Source organism: Saimiri boliviensis, chromosome 10, assembly GCF_048565385.1.
Source record: "Saimiri boliviensis isolate mSaiBol1 chromosome 10, mSaiBol1.pri, whole genome shotgun sequence".
NCBI lineage: Eukaryota > Metazoa > Chordata > Mammalia > Primates > Cebidae > Saimiri > Saimiri boliviensis.
The window spans coordinates 109,295,167-109,313,744 of record NC_133458.1 but is presented as its reverse complement, the minus strand read 5'-3'; the positions used below and the strand labels follow the sequence as shown (position 1 = coordinate 109,313,744).

The following is an 18,578-nucleotide window of genomic DNA, read 5'->3' as shown; positions in this document are numbered from 1 at the left end:
CTGACTAATTTAAAATTAACTGATCAGGGACTGTAACTCCATCTGCAAAATCTCTTTATAGCAGCACCTAGATTAGTGTTCGATTGAGTATCTGGGAGAAGATGTATTTATATTATGAAATGGCTATAGCTACCATCTATCCCCCGTCTCTCATGAGGGAATCTCCCCTGTAGCCCACCCAGATGAGAAACATACAAGAAAGGGACTTTGAGGGCTGTTATTCGGCCTAGTTACACTGATACATTGGTCTAAGTAACTTCCTAGTACTTCTAAAGCTCAGAAAAATATAAATATGCTAACCATTTTTCAGAGACTTATTTCTTACATCAAGAATCACTTTCTAGTCATTTAATCTTTTTTCCTAAGTAAAAGCCATTTTAACCTTTTTGTAAGCAAAAGTATGTGGCTTTTTAAGTTGCTGCATTCAAAAAACTGTAATAGAATTTGTTCATGAAATTCCTCACCCTTTTCATTATTTGGGAACAAAATATTGAATTTCATTTGAAATTATTTTAGCATGTCATCTTTTGCTCAGTATTATCCTCCCATGATGCTATTATAAAATAAATAAAATTGTAAAAATCACTATATGCTTTAATATTTCCACTGTTGATATATTAAACATAAAATTAAAAGTGTATATATATATATATATATTTGCAGTTTTGTCCCCAGAGATAAAATTCTAGAAATTCTGAAACTGGATCAATTTCTTACCCTGATGAAAGAAGACAGATTGATGAACATTTTTTCAAGTTTAAAGGAGACTATATATCACCTAATAAAAAGTTCATTTATATTAGACAATGGAGAATTTTATTTTGATAGTCATCAAGGACTGAAGTTTATGCAAGATTTATTTAATGCCCTTCTCAGGGAAACTTCAATTAAAAATAAGATTGAAAATAATATAGACTTTCTCACAGTGGTGAGTCAGTTGTTTTTCCATGTGAATAAGTCTGAGAACCTGTTCAAACTCAATCAAGATCTTAGGTCAGCTCTTCACCTTGTAAGAGAATGTTCAACAGAGATGGCAAGACTTCTGGATACAATTCTAAACGCTCCTAATAAGGACTTCTATGCCTTTTATCCTACCTTCCAAGAAGTTATACTTGCTAATCTAACGGATTTGCTTTTCTTTATAAATAATTCATTCCCTTTAAGAAACAGAGCAACATTAGAAATTACTAAGAAATTACTTGGTGTTATTTCAAGAGCTGGTGAAGAAAGTCATGTATCAGAACCCCTCTTAGAAATGTCTGGGACTCTGGTCATGCTGTTGAATGACAGTGCTGACCTGAGAGATCATGCCACATCAGTGGACTCCATTGTGAAACTTCTTAAGCTGGCCAAGAAAGTTTCAGGGATGATGGCCACAGTTTTTAAAACTAATTTTATCTCCAATACCATGGACATTATGACATTCTTTGACACTCTCTATTTCATCATGCAACAAAGTGTTCAACATCTTGTGAAAGAAGCAGCTACTTTGAAAAAAATTGATCATTTCACATTTGAAAAGATACATGATTTGTTGGTGCCATTTCTTGACTTGGCCTTTGAAATGATTGGAGTCAAACCTAATATATCACTGAACTCTGATATTTTCAGTATGTCACCTAGCATGCTCTCATATATGAACCAATCTAAGGACTTTTCTGATATTTTGGAAGAAATTGCTGAATTTTTAATAACTGTGAAAGTCAACTTGGAAGATGTGAAGAGTCTTGTGGTAGCATTTAACAATGAGACTCAAACATTTTCTTTGGATTCTATCAACTTAGTAGAAGAAATTCTGGGTTGCTTAGTTCCTATAAATAACTTCACCAACCAAATGGACTTCATATACTCGAATCCAATTTCCACTCATAGTGGTCCTCAAGATATGAAATGGGAAATAATTCATGAAGTGATCCCTTTTTTGGATGAAATATTATCACAGAACAGCACAGAAATAGGGTCTTGCTTGAAAATGGTGATCGGTCTCACCTTAGAAGCTATTTGGAAAAACTTAAAGAAGGATAATCAGAACATTTCTAGTCTGTTGATGACATTTACTCAGCATCCAAATAACCTTTTGAAAACCATAGAAACCGTTTTAGAGGACTCCAGTGGAATTAAAAGTGACTGTGAAGGTGATTTGAGTAAAAGTTTATATTTTGACAAACTTTTGATTCAAAATATAACTCATCATCAACTTGAAAAAGCAATCCATAATGTTTTAAGTAGAATAGGTCTCTGGAGGAGAGGGCTTCTGTTAAACAACTCTGAATGGACAACTTCCACAAGAACTTTGTTTCAGCCACTTTTTGAGATTTTTATTAAAACAACCACTGGAAAGAATGTCACAGCAGAAAAAGAAGAGAGAACCAAGAAAAAGATTATTGACTTTCCTTATAGTTTCAAACCACTTTCCTGTTTTGAGAAATACCTGAGAGGATTATTTGTATTGACTAAATACTGGCAGCAAATCCCACTGACAGATCAAAGGTAATAAAAAGCCTAATTCACTTTGTTTTTTTTTCCCTACTGCAGTAACTATAAAGTAGAACCATGCAGGAATTACACTGAACAAGGGTAAGTAGTTCTTGCCTTCAACTTTCTTCACACTCTGAAGTTGGCTTCAACATAGAGCAGTTCAGGTCCAGTCATTCTTATCACAATTTGACTCATTATTTGACATTCAAATATAATTAGAATTTATTCAAAAATATTTCAGAAGTAAGTTATTTTATACTCAGAAGTAAAAACCTCTTAATTCTTTTCACTTGTCCAAAGACTAGCTGCATAAACAATTTTTCTGTTCATTTCCTCTGGCAGCCAAGTGTCCTACGATTCAGTGTATATGTAGGAACACGAAGCTGCTTGCTTCACAGAATATTATACTTCCAGTTGTAGCTAACCACAGGAAAGGGCCAGGCAGCTGCTGGCTTCTACCCTCTTTGCATTCTGCTAAACCTCATGTGGTTGATCCACCTCCAAGACCTCCCATCCCTGAATGTTGTCAATGGAAACCTGTTCTTAAAAGCTCCAGTCTTGCTAGCTGTCATGCCCTGGAAGAAGTCTGTTGCCTCAAGTTGGAGACCCTGTGCCTCTTGGTGTGCAGAGTCCCTGAGATGCTGCAACTGTCCCTACCTAGCCTTTCTGGGGGTGACTATACTGTTAGGGTGGTCCCTGGTCTCTGCTTCTCCCTGTCTCCCTCTCAGTGTCACATGGAGCTTGGAGATGCCATGTCAACCTGGTTCCTTTGCCAGGCAAGCTGACTTACTTTCTATTGGTTTTGTTACTACAGAGCTATGCCTTGAATCCAGTCACGTTTTATGAGCTGGAAAGGTGTCTTTACTTGGTGAAACAGGTAGCTGTTGGCACAAATAACTATTGCTACCTTGGAATATGACTGCTAGTTTTCAGAGCATCCTGCCTCATCTCCTCCTTGCTTCTGATCCCCAACTAAATTCTGTTTGACTTTAGTGCTCTGATCCCCAACTATACCGTGCTTGACTTTAGTGCTCTGCTCTGAATTTTCTTTTGAGCTGAGGTGGTCCTGGCAACCCCATTCTCCACCAATCTCAGATTTTATTTGAAAATTTTCAGTTATAGGCTGGGCGCGGTGGCTCACGCCTATAATCCCAGCACTTTGGGAGGCCAAGGCAGGTGGATCACGAGGTCAAAAGATGGAGACCATCCTTGTCAACAAGGTGAAACTCCATCTCTACTAAAAAAAAAAAAATACAAAAATTAGCTGGGCATGATGGTGTGCGCCTGTAGTCCCAGCTACTTGGGCGGCTGAGGCAGGAGACTTGCGTGAACCCAGGAGGTGGAGGTTGCGGGGAACCGAGATCACACCATTGCACTCCAGTCTGAGTAACAGGAGTGAAACTCTGTCTCAAAAAAAAAAAAAAAAAAAAGAAACCAAAAAAAAAAAAAAAAAAAAGAAGGAAAGTTTTCAGTTATCCACAGAGAGAGTTTACATCTTAGCTCTGCATACTGTCATGTTTTGACACCCTTTCAACCTTTACCTTTGCATTTCAAAAGAATGGATCAAAATAAGAAAGAAAAGCAAACATTAAGCTTACTGGCCACAAAATTGATGCTTTGAACTAATTTAGGAGACTTAAAGTTTTCTGAAGGTCCAGACTGTGCTATCTGTGGCTTTTTTATGAAGAAAATATGATTATACGGAGAGGATGGTTCTTATATGTGTGTTATGACTCAGCCTACACAGTATAAATGCACATGGGTTGCACATTTTTACTCTTCCATGACATTGTCCATTTTTTTTCTAAGTGTTGTTGAGATGTGTGAAGTTTTCCAGCAGCCTGTGAAGCCCTCAGAAGCCATGGAGATGTTGCAGAAAGTGAAGATGATGGTCGTGCGTGTGCTCACCATTGTTGCAGGTGGGCTGCTCATATGACAAGTGCTCCACAATTGCCCTGTGCTAGTTTTCAGAGCTCGGGTATCAGAGAGATGAGCTTACTGCACTTGAGCTTCTTTTAGAACAAAGCACAGCTTTCTTAGCCTGGCTACTAGGCCTTTAGGGATCTGCCCCTCCCAACCTCATTCCCACCACTGGGTCTTGGCTCCAGCCAAACTGAACAGCCCCTTCCTGCCCCTTTACTGGGTTTTCTGGTCTCTGTGTCTTTGCTCATGGAATGTGCTTCCCTTGTCTCCTTGACCTGAACTACAGCCAAACTTTGTAGCCTAAAGCTGGGCGTATCTCGTCCGGAAGTGTTCTCCCATCTCCTTTTCTGGCAAAGACCTTGAGGAGGCTAATCCCATGCAGTACGGTACTTTCTTCTTTCTTATATCTCCTTCCTCTGCTATAGTCAATGTTTTTTGAAGATAGAAACTGTGTCATTAACTTCTGTGTGCATTTCTTGATGGGTGCTATAGTCCCTGCAGTAACCCGAATTCCCTGCAGCCGTGGCACTTACTGCCTGTATCATAGTTTTTGGTATCTCCTTTTCCTGCTGCAGTCTGTAAGCTCACTGGGAACAGGATCTGTCTCTTGTTAAATTCTGTGTCTCCATAACTTAGCTCAACCTAGTGTCCAGCCATGGTGACTATATTGTAAATAGATTAATTCATCTGCTGAGATGATACTTGCCAAATCCATTCCTGCACATTTCAGTGCAGCTCCTTTTAATGCCACTGCTGAAGGAGAGTCCCATGAGCCGCCTTAGAGGGTTACTAGGTGATCTTAGGGCTTTTCTGAAAATGTGAGCATTAGATTTCAGAGCACACTTGAGTACATGGAATAGACCACATTTGTTTCAGTAATTCACAGGTGCACAGAGTTGCTTCTCTGGCCCAATCTCTTGAGCAGGGCTGCCCAGAGCCTTCGCAGTGGGCTTTCAGGCCTGAGTGCTCTGACTTAGCTGATGGCAGTGGGTTTTGGCAAGATGAATCCAAGCCCAGAAGAGGAGGGGCAGCGAGGAGAAATGGGGAAGCCAAGGGTGGATCTGATCAGAGCAAGAGGAAAGGAGAAAAGCGAGAGATCATCTGAGTGGGGCTTACCTCCAGATCCTGTGTGAGCTCCACTATGGCTGGCCGCTGACTCCCTGCCCTTTGGCTCATCTATCCACATGTTCGTTCTTCTACCTTCCTCTGATTTACTCTTGGATTATTTTTATTTAGATTACTAGCAGATTGTTATATTATGATTGTAGATTAAGTGTTATTTCCTCTGGAAAGTTTTCCTTGACCTACTTTGTCTGGGCTCACATGGCCTTAGCCCCCTGTTATGGCTCTTACCACTGTGTGCCGTCCTGATGATGAATATGTGTCTCTTCTACAGTCGTGAGGACCTGAAGACTGTGCCTGTCTATTGATCACTGTCAACCTGGCACATGGGGATTAGAACATGGGAGATGCCGATGGATGTTTGTTGAATGAATGAATAAATGCCAGGAGCCCTTCTGTAGTTATGTCATGGTTCATGGCAATTCCTAAATGTGAAATCTATTCCTGTGGGAGTGCTCAGCAGTGAGAGGTACTAGGTGGGCTGTCGGCATGCTCTGGGCCTATTTTGTATGACTGAGCAAACCTTGGGGGCCTGGGGAGCATGTTGTAGAGAGAAGACTCTGATTTACCAAGGAGGGGGCACAGTGGATGTACTCCCAACATCCACTGTCAGAGAGGAAGGGCCACTGGCCCCAGGATGGTTAACTGGTAGGTGTGGGCCACTGAGTCTGTGAGCCAGGAGTATGGACCAGCATCTATTGGGGAGCGAAAGGGAGGAGAAGTGAGCCTTGGACAGAACCAGCATGTCAAATCCAGTTTTCAAAAGCAACTCAAAGAAGATAAATTCTGATACTGTTAAGTGCTAGAAAGAAGCTAAAGTATTGCCAGGAGGGTGAGAGTGAGGGGTGGAGGAGAGGAGAAGACTTTGGGGGTGCAACTCTGGGTGGGGACATTTCAGGTGAGACTTGCATGGTGAGGATGTGTGTCTGCCATGTTTACTGTTACATCTCCCCAGGGTTTAGAAAACATCCTGACATAGACAAGATAGGCATTCAGTCAATATGTATAGAAGGTTTGGATAGGTTAATGCATGAGGGCTGGCAGTGGGTTGGGCACTTGTCACTGCTTGACTTCTTCTATACAACCACTGATGGTCTTCAGGCTAGTGTGCTGGGGATCGTGGTCTGCAGACTCTCTCCTTGCTATCGTGATGGGCCACTTAGGGTTATGCACCGTCATGTCTGGTAAGGCTTTACTGCCCCAGATGTCTTCAAGGGCAGGGTCAAACATGACTGTTACCACAAGTGATGTCGTGAGAAGTGGCGTAATCAAAGAAGCAGGCACTTTGATATCGAACAGACTGAGTTTCTTGATTCACACTGAGCGACACGGGGTAATTACTGAATCTCTGTGGGCCTTGAACAAAAATGGGGTAACCCCTATTTTAAGCTATTTGAGAGGATTCAATAAGACGAGTCACTTCCATGGGGCCTTGCCGTTAGGAGACTCCTTGCATATACTAGTTTCCCAGCCCTGCAAATTGAAGATGCATCTCCCAGCACGCCACTGGGCAAACTACCTCTCCGCTTACAGAGCTAGGGTATAAGTAAAAATTGGTAATTTAGGAACTGTCTATCACAGAGTTAGCTCTAATCTGCTACTCACCTCCTTTTTGTAATAGAAATGGTTATTTGAACCAAAGAATTGATTGGTCATTTGGCCTAAGAAACATGGAAAAGGAGTAAGAAACAGAGGGAGAAGTGGAACAAACCTGATTTAAAAATGAAACCCCAACTGCTGTGTAGGGGTGTTGCATGAGCTTTTTCTTTTAAGATAATCTGTATTTCCAATTCGATGTTATGAACATTGGTGATTAGGAATATTGCTTCGTGTTGTCAGATAGAAAGCAGTAAAGCGTTACAATGTGAGTATAAATTAGGATGGTCAGTACATGACTTCAGCATGTGGAAGTGTGCTCAGGTAAAATTCAAATCAAACTTCTTCCTCATTCTTGAATGCCTATCTGGCATATTGAATTTAGCCATGTTTGAAGACATAATTATTTTGACATTTCACAGTCAGCTTACATAATGGTTTTTAAATGAATTAAACATTCATTAATGCATGAATTTATATTTATTTTGCCATTCTGTATTGCAGCTGCTAAATTAATATAGCATACTTGAGATCACATTAGTAACAGAAAATTGATTTTTAATTTTTATATTTCATTTTGAAGAAACGCAAGCATAACTAACATTTAAACTGCCACCCCACTGTCCTTACTGAACTGTGACTCCATCCTATAGAATTGGAGGGCAGTGACAGATCCCATAAAGCTGGAGGGGCCGGGTGGAATTGACCAAAATGGGCAAATGGCTCCTCCCCTCCCACCATATGAAGGGAAGAACAGTTGTATCTGTTATTATTTTTGTGTTGAAAATGCTCTAGATTTTTGTCATGTCACAGAGTTGAGTTCCGTATCTCAAGGAGGAAAGTTGTCACTTTTTTCCTCCTGATCTAATGCTTTAAAGATACCAAGCACAATTGCAGGAGAGCTCATGCAGCAGAAGGAACCTCAGTGGGCAAATGCTTTAATCTTCTAGTTTCCCTAAGTGATGAATTGAGGCCCAGAGAGTGAGAGTGAGTTTCCCAGGGTTTCAGAGTGAAGAAGTCAGAGCCCATTTTCAGTTGAAGAGACCCGAGGTGGGTCCATGGGGCTGGAAGGAGGAAAGGGAAGGAGTCCACAGAGCACTGACAGACCTGGAAAGCCTGAGTGGGTCTGAAAGTGTCCTCAGAGCCACGCAGAGGGGCCATAGCAGGTAGGAAGGGCTGGAGCCAGGGATCTGAAGAGGCAGTGAGAGGTGGAGAAAGGGTACCTGGGGAAGTTGGAGGAGCCAAGGCTCAAAACCAGCTCTTGTTACTGTCAAGACAGTTGTCAAGTGTCCTTGAGGGTGGTGCCTTTGAGGGCAGGCCTCAAGATGTGTCAGCTGTGAGGCAGATGGAGACCAGATGGCCTGACAGCCCAGGACTGTGTCCCATGGTCATATCATCCCTGACCTAACCTTGCAGGAATGCTGGGCGTGATCACTGTCTACTCCACATTGTCATTTTACACTGAGAAAGCAAGGGGCCGACACAGGTCACAGCCTGCCTGCTGCCACATGTTCTGTCAGCTTTTTGAGGGTGCATTCTCTGCTCTTTTAGGTTTGAACATCATAACGTGTAAATACATTCTTGTGTCTTCCCCAAAGCAGAGGATACGTTTATGCTTAAAGATAAGTGCTGTCATGTTTAACAACACTTCACTACCTTCATTTTAAGTTTTAATAAGAGATTACTTAAGAGACATATTTTACATTTTCTATAATAAAGATGTCTTCAAAATTGGTAAAAGGAGATTAATGAGCAAAGAAAAACAAGGCATCTAGGTGGGTTGCATGACTTTGAGTAATATGGTATCTACTCTGCATTTTGTACAACTGAAAACTGTTCTATTGATTAATACCTTTTATATTTTACAGTAGTTTTACATTCACAGCAACCTTGAATGGAAGGTGCTGGGATTTCCCACATAATCCCTTCCCCACCATAGCCTCCCTTATGATCAATATTCCCCATAGAGTGGCACATTTGTTATAATTGATGAACCCACACGACACAGGCTCATTCTGAGCCCACAGTATGGGGTTCTTTCTTGGTGTTGTGCATTCTATGGGTTATGACAAGCATGTAATGACATGTATTCACCGTTATAGTATCACACATAGGGTTTTACTGCCTGAAAAACCCTCTGTGCTCTGCCCATTCATCCCTCTCTCCCCTCTAGCCCCTGGCCACCACTGATCTTTTCACCGTTTCCACAGTTTTGTCTTTTCCAGCACATCATGATATAATACGTAGTTGAAATTATATAATATGTAGTCTTTGCAGATGGGCTTCTTTCACTTAGTAATATGCCAGAACTGTTTTTCTAAAGGACTTTTGAGAAACAATTTAAGAGTCAGGATAACATTTTTTTTCTAATTAAAAAATATTTTATTTCTTATACAAATGTATTTTATTTTTTGTCATGACCAAGCATCTAGGAGGTACGAAGCCCTGTGCTAGGTGCACAATGACAGGAAGGCAGTGATAAGAAAAGTCCCTCATGGTGGGTCTTGTGCAGATTTACTGGGCAGTGGGCAACCACGTAGGGAGGTGAGCACACAGGCATCTGCGCAGCAGGGAGCAGAGGGACTCTGCTCCACCTGGGAAAGGTGCGTGTGTGGAGGCAGAGCTCTAAAAGATAGGTAGGTTCAGGAAGAGAGAAGTGGTACCTTGTGTCTGATGGCCTTGAGGAGACAGGAGGGATACAGGGCATGAATGCAGAGAGGTGGGGGCACCTGAGGCTGTGGAAAGAATTTGGAAGCAGCATGTAGCCCTTGGGCAGCTTTCTATAATGGGGAATCTCCTTTGAAGAAGAGCTCGGTGGCCCAGAGCATAAGGCAGATTGGAAGGGTGAGGTGGGCGTGGGACTGTTAAGAACATGGCAGTTTTCTGGGTGTGATCTGTGGGTGCTGGACAGAGGCACAGATGGAGAGCCATTGGGGAGGTCATGCTGAACAGATGGGGAGGTTGGTTGGCTGTGAGGACCAGGGAGAGGAGAGTCATGACTGGGTTCCAGGAAGTGACGTGAGAGGTGTGGGGCATGGAGAAGACCACAAATAGACAGTGTACTATTCATCCTTCAAACTGGGGCACTGTTCATAACCACCTAAGAACGATAGGTGGAAAGCAAGTCTGTCCTGGGCAAACTGGGGTGAATGGGTACCCCACCTATAAGGGATACAAGGAAAGGAGCCAGTGAGGAGGTAGGGGAAATTAATGTCTACAAAATCAATTAGGCCCAGAAAAACAAAATCTTTATTTTATTAAATTTGGAACTCAAAAGGCATAGCTTTGCTCTCATCATCTGAATGCTCATCTTGATGATTTAAGAAATGTTTAGGAATGTGTATCATTTTGAATCTTTAAAATGTGATTTTGTGAGAGTAGCTAGTTCAGGAGAGGACTGTCTACTAATTACTTCTCTGTGTGTTTCCTCTGGCAGAAAACCCTTCCTGGACCAAGGACATTATGTGTGCTACTCTGAGCTGCAAGCAAGGTGGGATAAGGCGTCTCATTTTATCTGCTATACAAGGAGTCACTTTGGCACAGGGCCATTTCCAGGTTTGTGCCTTTTATATTTCAGAGACTTTCATGTTCATCACTACTGGTCCTCACAAGGCAGTCAAGTTACTCAAAGCTTGCGGCTTGGTCCTTATAACTACAGCAACGGTTTCACACACAGTCTTGTTGGAAGTGGGGGGTGCAGAATGACAGCTCACCCTTCCTCCCTCTTGGCCTCTCCCAGTGGTGTGCTGGGATTGAAAGGCACTGTGTTGTCAGAGTTGATTGTTAAAGTTTCAGGAATTTTGCAAGCTGGTTGTTAAAATACAGGTAATCATCATTATAAATAAATTATATAAACTTATGATGAAATAAATCATGTTAGAAACACAGCAGTAATTACCCAGGATTCATCACTTCCTATTTATTTTAGTATGTTTTACTGGTATCTGTCTTCCTGCGATGATTTGCTCCTGTTGTATCCACATGATGGAAATACTATGTGGTCTTGTGCTAAGTTCTTCCCAACTCTATGTTTAGCGGTGCTATGGTGGCAGCTTGAACTAGGTTATGTGGGAGCATTTGCACCATGGAAATTGGCAAATGCTACAAATCAGATTTTTTTTTTTTTCCTGGAGTGTTAGTTTCTAAATATTTACCAGCCCAGCACTGGCTCTAACTAATTGAATACACTGGCGAGTACCAAAAATTGATGGCCAAGTGGGAGCCAGCATAGCAGTTTTCTATTTGTTAAATTGGACACATGCCCAGAGGGCTCCCTGCAGGGTCTCCAACTACAGCTGAGTCAGAGAATGTGACTCTTATTTGGAGCCCACTCCTTTATCCCGGAATTAAAGACCCCTGGGCCCATGAACAGGCCTGATCTCCCTCAGAAGCTTGGACAATGGTGATGTCTTTCCAATAATGCAGCGAAGACCTGTGTTTCTTCTAGGTCTGGTTCTGAATGTTGTTTCTTGCTTTCGTGATGCGTGTGTCTGTGAGCATGGGATTATCACAGAAAGCAGAGAAACAGATGATGCCCAGGAGAGATGAGAGATAGTCATGCCAGACTCCCACCGCATGGCAAGAGTGTAGAATGCCATGCCTTGGGGAAATGTCAGGAAGGAGTGAGAGCTGCTGATCCCTAATCAATGTCCTGTGGCCTTTGGAGGAGTGGAGCATGCCAGCCGAAAGCCCTGAGCAGTCCCTAGTGACGACTGACTTTACAGCCCCAGTAGTTTGTCATACTCACATGGATTTGTTTAGAACATCAAATTCTTATTTCCAGGCTGTGCAGATCTTTTTCAGGTATTAAATGTGGATATGGAAAAAAAAAAAAAAAAAAGCCTCACAGACCATTTTTTTTTTTTTTTTTTTTTTGAGATAGAGTCTCATACTGTTGACCGGGCTAGAGTGCAATGGTGCAGTCTCAGCTCATTGCAACCTCTGCCTCCTGGGTTTAAGCAATTATCCTGCCTTTGCCTCCTGAGTAGCTGGGATTACAGGTGCCCACCACCATGCCCTGATAATTTTTTATATTTTTAGTAGAGATAGGGTTTCACTATATTGGCCAGGCTCGTCTCAAACTCCTGAACTCATGATCTGCCCGCCTCGGCCTCCCAAAGTGCTGGGATTACAGGTGTGAACAACTGCGCCCAGCCCCTTGCAGAAAATTTTTTCGTGCTGAGTGAAGGTCATGATAATAGAATAGTCAAGAGACTCCAGCTTTTAAAGCAATAGACTCAAAGACTGTATTTATAGCTCAAATTGTTATGTGATTGTCAACAAGTCTGTCTGGTCACAGTTGAGTTACTTTTGATAAAACGCAGAAGTTCCTGTCTTTAATGACAAAAATAGTATGTTGCTTATCTCAGGATGCAAAGCTTTTAGGATGGGTCTGTGGTTCAAGGGCTTCAAGTATGTGAGACTTTTATAAATATAAATCTTTTTCAGGCTGTGGGATATGAAGTGTCCAACAAAGGTGGGCAAAGAGCACAATGGCATTTGCTAGTTTTCAATATTGAAATAAATATTTTAACATACAGTTTTCTCAGCAGCAACATGGAATAACCATTGAAAGAGAATGTTTTAGCTGATTGAATTGACATGACAAAAGTTCAGAGCTGTCAACTCCTTACCGTCTTCCACACTCTTTGTTCCAAACAGTAGAAAGTGGCAATAAGGAGATGAATGGGCAGCAGAAATTAAATTTCAAAAATGACAGCAAGTGCCCACTGTATCTCCTGGGATACACTGAGTTGCGAGAATGCAGCTGGAATTTCAGGTTGGGTGGGGGCTTCCTACTGCCTTTCTAGATCTGGACCTTTGGGTTTGCCTGTGTACACTTATCCACTGTTTATTGATTCCAGGCCTGATTAGCCAGAGAAGAGTCTGATAAGTGCTGCCTTTTCCATGGGGTACTTCTACCCAGTTCCAACAGTATAGCCTGATAAATGTCAATCTCTACCTTTGTGCTAGACGTTTCTCCTTACCTGGAGCCTGGAACACCTGTGCTGAAGAAACTTGGAATTTTTCTTCTAGCAGTCCTTGCTACTGTGGCAGAATGTGTACTTTTCTACTTTATAATCCCCTCTGTGTCAAAATTATTATTTTGTTAAATTTAAGCATAACATCCACAGCAGGAATATTATAAATGCATTGAATAAAAATTAATTTGCATGCAGTTACAAATTATGAACTAGAAGTTTTTTGCTATGAGGGAATACTCTCTGGCAGAGGCCCCATGCAATGGGTTTAATTCAATCTGTGTTCTCAGGAGTGAGTTGGCCCCTAAGGGAATACTCACTTATGTCTATTGTTCTGACCTAGTTGTACCTGTGCATTGGTATGCTACAAAAAGGGATCTCTTTGGAGGAAGGAGAATATCTAGCCTGTGAAATGCTTGGTGAAAGAACTGGGGAGGGTTAGAGCTTTATGCTCAGGAAAAAAAAAAAAAAGCAGAGTGTGAGAGTCCAAGGGCTTCTATGACTGTTATTAGAAATGTCCACGTAGCTTGAGACTGGACCTAGGCATCTCTCTGCCTTGCAGATGCTCTGCCTGAGTTTGCTGCCATCCTTTTCCTTTCTGCTTTGCTGTGGTTACATTCAGACAATAAATGCGGTCTGTGCACATGAGGGACAGTGGGTGAGAGAAGGCTGGAGGAGGGCTGTGTCTCCTCCGATAGAGCAGGCAGTGGAAACTTACGTGAAGAAAGGAAAGAAGTCTGTGCCCTTGAGTCCTGCCACATGACAGAAAATGGAGAGACTGGCTTGAGCTGGCCACTCCCTGTGAGACCCCTTCAGGTGTTACCCACACAATACGTAGGTTCCGTTGCTTGGCGGGTATGAACCCAATGACCACAACCAAGGAGGATTAAGTAATGGGATTTTATTACTTGTAACGAGTAAGGAGAACACCAGGGATGGTTCCCAAAGTAGTGCCTCCAAGCTGGGGACTGGGTGAGGCTTTATAAACATAGTGTAATGAGGATCTGATTGACTGGATCCTGCCTTGGGTGATGCCAGAGCTCAATCCAGTTGGATCCTGGATCCTGCCATGCAGTGTCTGCTTCTTAATTCAGTCCCCACTCCTCAGTCTGAGCACTTGGCCTCCCTCTGTGGTTGCACACTGGTTCATTGGGGCATGCTGGTTTATGTGACCTGAGGGTCCATGGCAACTGAAAAACAGCTCACCACTTTGTTATGTAAAAGCTGAACCAGATTGGCCTGGTGTGGCTAACACGGAGAGCAGGCATCTCTCCAACTGCCCAGCCCCTCAACCTCCACATATGGAGTCTTACTCCACACCTCTGGCGTCTGAGCCCGACATTGACACAGACTCATCCACGCCTATCCCCACGTCACTCAGCTCCTGTGACCTTCCCTGGGCTCCTCCTGCATCCTCAGCTGACTTGTCTCCATCTCCACGTCTGGCTCCTCTATGTGGCAGAAGGACCCAGGCTGTCTCCAGACCTTTTCTCTTCTCAGTCTATGCTCACGTGCTAGGAAATCTTATCCAGATTCCTTTGCAACCTAAAAATCTTAATTACTTCCTGACAACTCCCAAATTTCCTTCTCCAGCCAACACCTCCCCTGACCTTCATCCTCATGTGTTAAGTTTTGTCCCTGCTCAAGTGTCAAACAGACCCCTCAACTGTACTCATCTGAAAAAGAAACAAAAACCTTTACATCTTTCCATGTAATTTCTCCCTTCCCTGGTGTTCTGTCCCTCCGATGCCAGGGACAACAACCTTGGCATACTGGTTTAGCCTTTTTTATTTTTTTCTGTTAGAAAACTCTCCCTTCTACCTTCCAAAGGATTCCATGATCTGGCCATGTTCCACCACCTCCCCCAGCACCTCCCAGATCCAAGCCAGCTCTCCCTTCCTCCTCCCCTTGCCTCAATCCCCAACACAGTTGCCAGAGTGATCCTTCCAAAACATCATCAGATGGTGTCATTCCTTTGCTGAGAGCACTCAGTGTCTTCCAGTCTCATTTAGAAGATGTGTCAGATTTCTAAGAGAGGCTGCTGCTAGGTACTGCTGTCTGGCTGGCACATCCCTCCACCTGCCCTTCCCAGCACTCTCTTCTCCACCTAGCTGGCTCCTTTGTACTCACCTCAGGACCTTTGCACAATCTGCTCCCCCACCTGCAGTGTGCTTCCCTGATGATGCTAAGGAGGGTTATACACCTCCCTCTTGTACCTCCAGCACTGCCCCCACCCCGACCTTATTTTCCTTCAGGTCACCTTGTGACATGTGACCAGTTTGCCCCTACAGCTGTCTGTTGGTAGTGTTCCTGCACTGGGGTGGGAACCTCATGGAGGCAGGAGTTTTGTCTTCTGTGTTCACAAAACTTTCAGTCCAGCACCTAGCCTGGGCTTGGCATTTGGTGCTCCATAAATATTTTTTGAATGAATGAATGAATATAGGATTTCTGTTCAAGTTCCACTCCCAAATCACTTGGGGAAAAAAAGAAACTTACAAAATGAATGACAATAATAGATGAATTAGAGTCAAAAAGTTGCATGCTTTGTAATAATCTATTGGTTGGTTTAGTTCCCCCACACAGTGAGATTCTGGGGTTTGGTTGGGTGGTGACAGTGGCATGAGTGCTGTGATCATGGGTTAATGTTCATCAGTTCCTGAGAAGTCTTCACCCCCAACTAAATCTACCTCAGCTGTGCAGGGGGCCTCACATCAGGGTAGCTGTCAGAGCTCAGCACCCAACCTTGACTTTTCAGCAGTCTTCACATTTAACTTTCCTTGGAACATATATTTGTTAGCTCCCTGTGGTCATTTGAATGATTCATGATTTTTCTTTGCAAGAGAAACTGACAGTGGCTTTGAAAAAAATATTTAAAGTTTTATTTCGACGGAAATATTATCTAAGTCTTGACCTACATATAATACCTTCCCATAATTGGTGTAACCTGGAACTATGCTTCTAATATTAGTAAGAATATGGTAATATAAATAAAATGTGATGAAGCAAATAAATTCTGATAATGTAAAATAAAGGATTTATGGTAAAATAGCGGTGTCTAGGGAATGCGTATAGATTCATGTGTATTTTTATAGACATAGATTTTGTATGTGTGTGCTGTTTTTCAGGTTGTTTTAAATTTTAAATTACCTATATTTGTCATTTAATTCCACATATGGTAAGTGTTTTGCATTTTTTCAATTAATAGGTATGATTCAAAAAGGGTTTTTTTTTTTTTTTTGTGGCAAAATGGTTGGTCTTTTAAAAAAAACTTGATTGTTTCTAGGAAGATACTGGTAAGATGTCCATGAAATCTTAGTGGGGGCTGTGGATGCAGAGAGTGGGGACCTACTTCTGAGGTCTTTCCAGATGTTCCCCAGAGTCTTAGGAGCTTCTCCACCGCAGTGGGGACGGCAGGAGACTTTGAGGCTGCACTGCTGACCTTCAGAGCAGGACAAATCCAGGTTTTATTCACTTCACATATGAATAACCACATACAATTTCTAATCATTGGGTTTGTGGCTGTGAATTTTGTAAGGCCTAAATTTTCTTTAAATTTTTAATATTTTCATATTTATTTTTAATAAATTTTATGTATTTTAAGTGTACAACATGATGGTTTGATAAACGTATACAAAATGAAATGATTACTACAAACACATTAACATATCTGTCCTCTCAGAGTTATTTTGTGTGTTGTGTGTGTGTATTAAAAGCACCTAAAATCTACTTTCTTAGATTTCTAATATGTGATACAATATTGACAACTATAATTCTCATGATATATATTAATTCTGTAGATGTTTTCCTTCTCCCTGACTGTAACTTTATACCCTTTGACTACCACCTGCATTCCTCCCACGTTCATCCTGCGTAACCACCATTCTATGCTTTGTTTCTATGGGTTTGACTCTTAAAAAAGTTTGGCTCTACATGTAAATGAGATCGTGCAGTAGTTTTCTTTCTGTGGCTGACTTACTTCACTTAGCATACCTTCTGGGTTCATCTGTGCTGCTGCCAATGGCATAATTTCCTTTTTATGGCTAAATAATATTGTATATAATGTCACATTTTCTTTATTTGTTCATCTCTTTATAAACATTTAGGCTGATTCTGTCTCTTGGCTGTTGTGAATAATGTAAATATCTCTTTGGGACATAGTTTTATTTCCTTTGGACTTATACCCAGAAGTGAGATTTCTGGATCATATGGTAGTTCCATTTTTAATATTTGAGGAGTTTTCATACTGTTTTCCATAATAGCTGTACTGATTTACATTTGCACCAACAGGGCACAAGGGTTCCCTTCCCTGCACACCCCACCAACACTTGTTATTTCTTGTCTTTTTGATAATAGCCATCCTAACAGGTATGAAATAATATCTCATTGTGGTTGATTTGCATTTTCCTGGTGATTAGTGAAGTTGAGCACCTTTTCTTTTACCTGCTTGCCATTGTTATGTCTTCTTTGGGTTAAGTGTCTGTTCAGGTTCTTTGACCATTTTTTACATTGAGTTATTTGTTTTTATCCATTGAGTTGTGTGTCTTCTTAGAAATAGAGCTTCAGGAAGTTAGGAGCCAGGCCATGGAGAATTGCATGTTCTCTGCTGTATGTTGAAGAGCATGCTGTCTTGCCTGGCTGGCTAACAGCAGAGCCAGGAGTAAAATCTGGGCTTCTGTATTTCCACAGCCAAGGGCTCTTTCTACTACTCTGCAATGCACAGAAACGACTGACATAATTGTTTGTTCTCTGTGTTTTCTGAGACGAATGAGAATAAACTAAAATCTTACAATGCATGTAATAGAAATAAGTATGTGTGTTTCTCACCTATATCATTGCTGTGTTTTCTAGGAAATTGAAAAGATATGGTCCTCGCCCAATCAGCTAAACTGTGAAAGTCTTAGCAAGAATCTTTCTAACACCTTGGAAAGCTTCAAGAGCAGCTTGGAGAACGCCACAGAACAGGACTGTGCCTGCCAGCTGAGGCTGGAGACCATACAGCAGCGCTTGCTCATGTATGCTCTAATATTCTTTCATGCCCTCCCCAGAACTTCCATGCATACAGAAGATGTCTAACACTCTTAAAATGTGAATTTCAGATAGTAGTCTGCACAACATACTCTTAATGTACATATTAATATGTGTTCTCCAAACACCAAAGTTTTCTATGACAGTTTTTGAGTGGTAAAATATAACAGCAGTATTAATCAGAAGGCTAACTTTATTGGCGATCAAGATATTAGACATAAAAATGTAACCCTCTACATTTGGTGGCAAATGCCTGTAATCCTATCTACTGGGAGGCTGAGGTGAGAGAACAGCTTGAGGCTAGGAATTTGAGACCAACCTGAGCAACAGAGCAAGACCCTGTCTCTAAAAAAGAGAAGTAGCAAAAAACATTTAGTAGGATGCGGTGCTGTGCATTTGTGGTCCCAAACACATGGGAAGCTGAGGCAGGAGGATCGCTTGACCCCAGGAGTT

At 41.9% G+C, this 18,578-nt stretch overlaps 1 protein-coding gene across 2 annotated transcripts in view; it reads left to right on the top strand.

The window, feature by feature from the left end:
- ABCA13 (ATP binding cassette subfamily A member 13) overlaps positions 1-18,578 on the top strand; it is a 427,963-nt gene that overhangs the window by 92,316 nt on the left and 317,069 nt on the right. For both annotated transcript variants that reach the window (XM_074379707.1, XM_074379706.1), the window contains 4 exons: positions 664-2,490; positions 4,288-4,397; positions 10,556-10,674; positions 17,949-18,112. In XM_074379707.1, the coding sequence (XP_074235808.1) occupies positions 664-2,490; positions 4,288-4,397; positions 10,556-10,674; positions 17,949-18,112 (2,220 nt within the window). The remainder of the gene's footprint in view (positions 1-663; positions 2,491-4,287; positions 4,398-10,555; positions 10,675-17,948; positions 18,113-18,578) is intronic.